Source organism: Setaria viridis, chromosome 8 (assembly GCF_005286985.2).
Source record: "Setaria viridis chromosome 8, Setaria_viridis_v4.0, whole genome shotgun sequence".
Taxonomy (NCBI): Eukaryota; Viridiplantae; Streptophyta; class Magnoliopsida; order Poales; family Poaceae; genus Setaria; species Setaria viridis.
This window is the reverse complement of record NC_048270.2, coordinates 29,826,172-29,828,119: the sequence shown is the minus strand read 5'-3', so window position 1 is coordinate 29,828,119 and position 1,948 is coordinate 29,826,172. Positions and strand designations below refer to the sequence as shown.

Sequence of the window (1,948 nt, the reverse complement as noted above, 5' to 3'; positions counted from 1 at the left end):
TGTAACTTGAAAAAGAAATATTCTTATCCTTAGAGAAGAAAATTTTGGTGCTGCTGATGCGAGCGCTTATATATGCTGTCCATGCTGAAGAAGTCTTTTCAGGTTCGCATGCATAAAAATATCCTTGCATTTTGTCCTACGTGCTGTCTGCATCCACCGTTGTCCGGCACCAGGAAAAATCCTTATGTTGTTTAACCGCAAGTGCCGTGCATCAGAAGTTCAGAACAAGTCCAATGTAAACAAGAGTATCAATCATATCGCCATATTATAAGCACCGGTCTTAATCGGATAACTGCAAACTTGTGCCGGCAATGCTAAATTGAATTAGAAAAATCATGTACCGATAATGGCAATTTTCTTGATCATGATATAACCAAGAAGAAGCTGACACTTATGCCTCCATTTCAGAGAAGAAAGGCAGGCATGCTTCCGTCCTCTCGCCCCTCGCCGGCGGCGACGGCCTTCGCAGAGCAGCAGCTGAAGCAGCTCCGGGCACAGTGCCTCGTGTTCCTCTCTTTCAGGTAACGCGCCTTCGTCGACTTGTTGCTCACTTTCAAAGTTTCTTTTAATCCCCAGGTTTTACTTTTCGATCACCACTTTCCTGTAGCAAACAGATGAATCTGATCTGGGCGGTGATTGATGACTTCTTGTGTGCTCTTCTGAATGATCAAATCTGATCTGGGAGTATTATGTAGAAACAACATGGAGCCCAAGAAGAAGCATCTGGAAATTGCACTTGGTCAATGTTCTGCGGAAGGTATGAACTGAATTCAGCAGATTCCATTTGGGCTTCTGGCTGGTACAAACAAATTTCACGGAATCATCCGCCATCCTGAATGAAGCTGAACTAACCCCATTGGCGACAAGCAGGCAGCGGTGGCGGAGAAGGAGACCAGCAAGAAGCCGACAAGGATGACAGCCGCGGCCAAACCGGGTCGTCTTCGTCTTCGCCGGTGTCATTCTCTGCAGCGACTGCTGGGTTGCCACCGCCGGATCTTGCGGCCCTGTCCTCGCTGCGTCTGTCGAGTCACCCGGGCGGCCGAACCAGGAGAGTGATACGTCGAGGAGTTGGCAAAATTCAGTGATTGGATGGGATTGCATCAGAATGGTTTCACTCTTATTCTACACTTTCCAGCAATTCATCGTCATCTTCAGAAATCAGAGCGTAGTGATGAGATGTCGTCTTGTGTATTTTTCGTACTACTCGTGAACAGGGTTGTATATACAGGATTGGTACGGTGTATTGTTCTCCCAAATTCATTTTATCGTTACGAACTTATGGCCAAATCGATTTGTCCTGCCAGTCTCTCTCCTGCATGCAGATATAGCGATGGATGAACCCATTCTATACTTCACCAGATTAATGGGTTATGTTCGAAGCTAGTTCGATTAGCGTTCAATTATTTGTGATAACCAGTGTATGCCAAATGATTACATGGTTAGATCCTAGACGGGCGTGTTTGGCAGGATGAGCAGGGACAGTCTCGGTCTAGCCTGGTGGAACGTGGAAGCCCCTCAGGTCGAAGGTGCGCCTGAGTCTGGAGCTCAACATTATTAAGATTTCAGCATTCAGTTTCGTCAGAGTTATTTAGCTTTGCCATTCAGTTTCGTCAGAGTAGGAGAAGCAGAGTAAAGCCAGCGTCCATTTCAACAAGAAGAAACAGGAAGGGAGAAAACAAATACACTCTACTGTCTTGAACTTGGGCCTGGCCTCCTTGGGCCGCTTAGGTTGGGCCCGAGTACCTAAAGCTGCTGGCCTTTTTTCTTTTTTGAGGATAAAGCTGTCGGTCTTTGGTACCCGGCTGGACCTCCACATTATTACTTCTGCTTCTCTCTTCAGGCTTCAGCAGGTTTCTTTGTCCATTTGCCACTTCAGCACAATTTTTGCTCACCAGATCATGATGGAGATGATGTAGTTCATGACACTTTGGCAGCATGATATCAAACT

At 46.4% G+C, this 1,948-nt stretch overlaps 1 protein-coding gene across 2 annotated transcripts; it reads left to right on the top strand.

Moving 5' to 3' along the window:
* The first annotated feature begins 219 nt into the window (after positions 1 to 219).
* Positions 220 to 1,287, top strand: LOC117833585 (uncharacterized). 2 transcript variants are annotated; one of them, XR_004635510.2, is made up of 3 exons: positions 220 to 521; positions 608 to 757; positions 871 to 1,287. XR_004635510.2 is itself a non-coding variant. In XM_034713140.2 (3 exons), exons 1-3 carry the CDS (start codon positions 394 to 396, stop codon positions 1,083 to 1,085), a joined length of 405 nt encoding a protein of 134 aa, XP_034569031.1. In that variant the 5' UTR covers positions 230 to 393; the 3' UTR covers positions 1,086 to 1,287. The 2 variants fall into 2 exon arrangements, 1 of the variants encoding a protein (XP_034569031.1); XM_034713140.2 differs by having other exon boundaries at positions 230 to 521; positions 696 to 757.
* Positions 1,288 to 1,948: the final 661 nt, after the last annotated feature.

Coding starts and splice junctions, on each gene's coding strand:
- LOC117833585 (XM_034713140.2), top strand. CDS start 394: ATGCCTCCATTTCAGAGAAGAAAGGCAGGCATGCTTCCGTCCTCTCGC. Junction 522..695: donor CTCGTGTTCCTCTCTTTCAG/GTAACGCGCCTT, acceptor AGTATTATGTAG/AAACAACATGGAGCCCAAGA. Junction 758..870: donor TGGTCAATGTTCTGCGGAAG/GTATGAACTGAA, acceptor GGCGACAAGCAG/GCAGCGGTGGCGGAGAAGGA.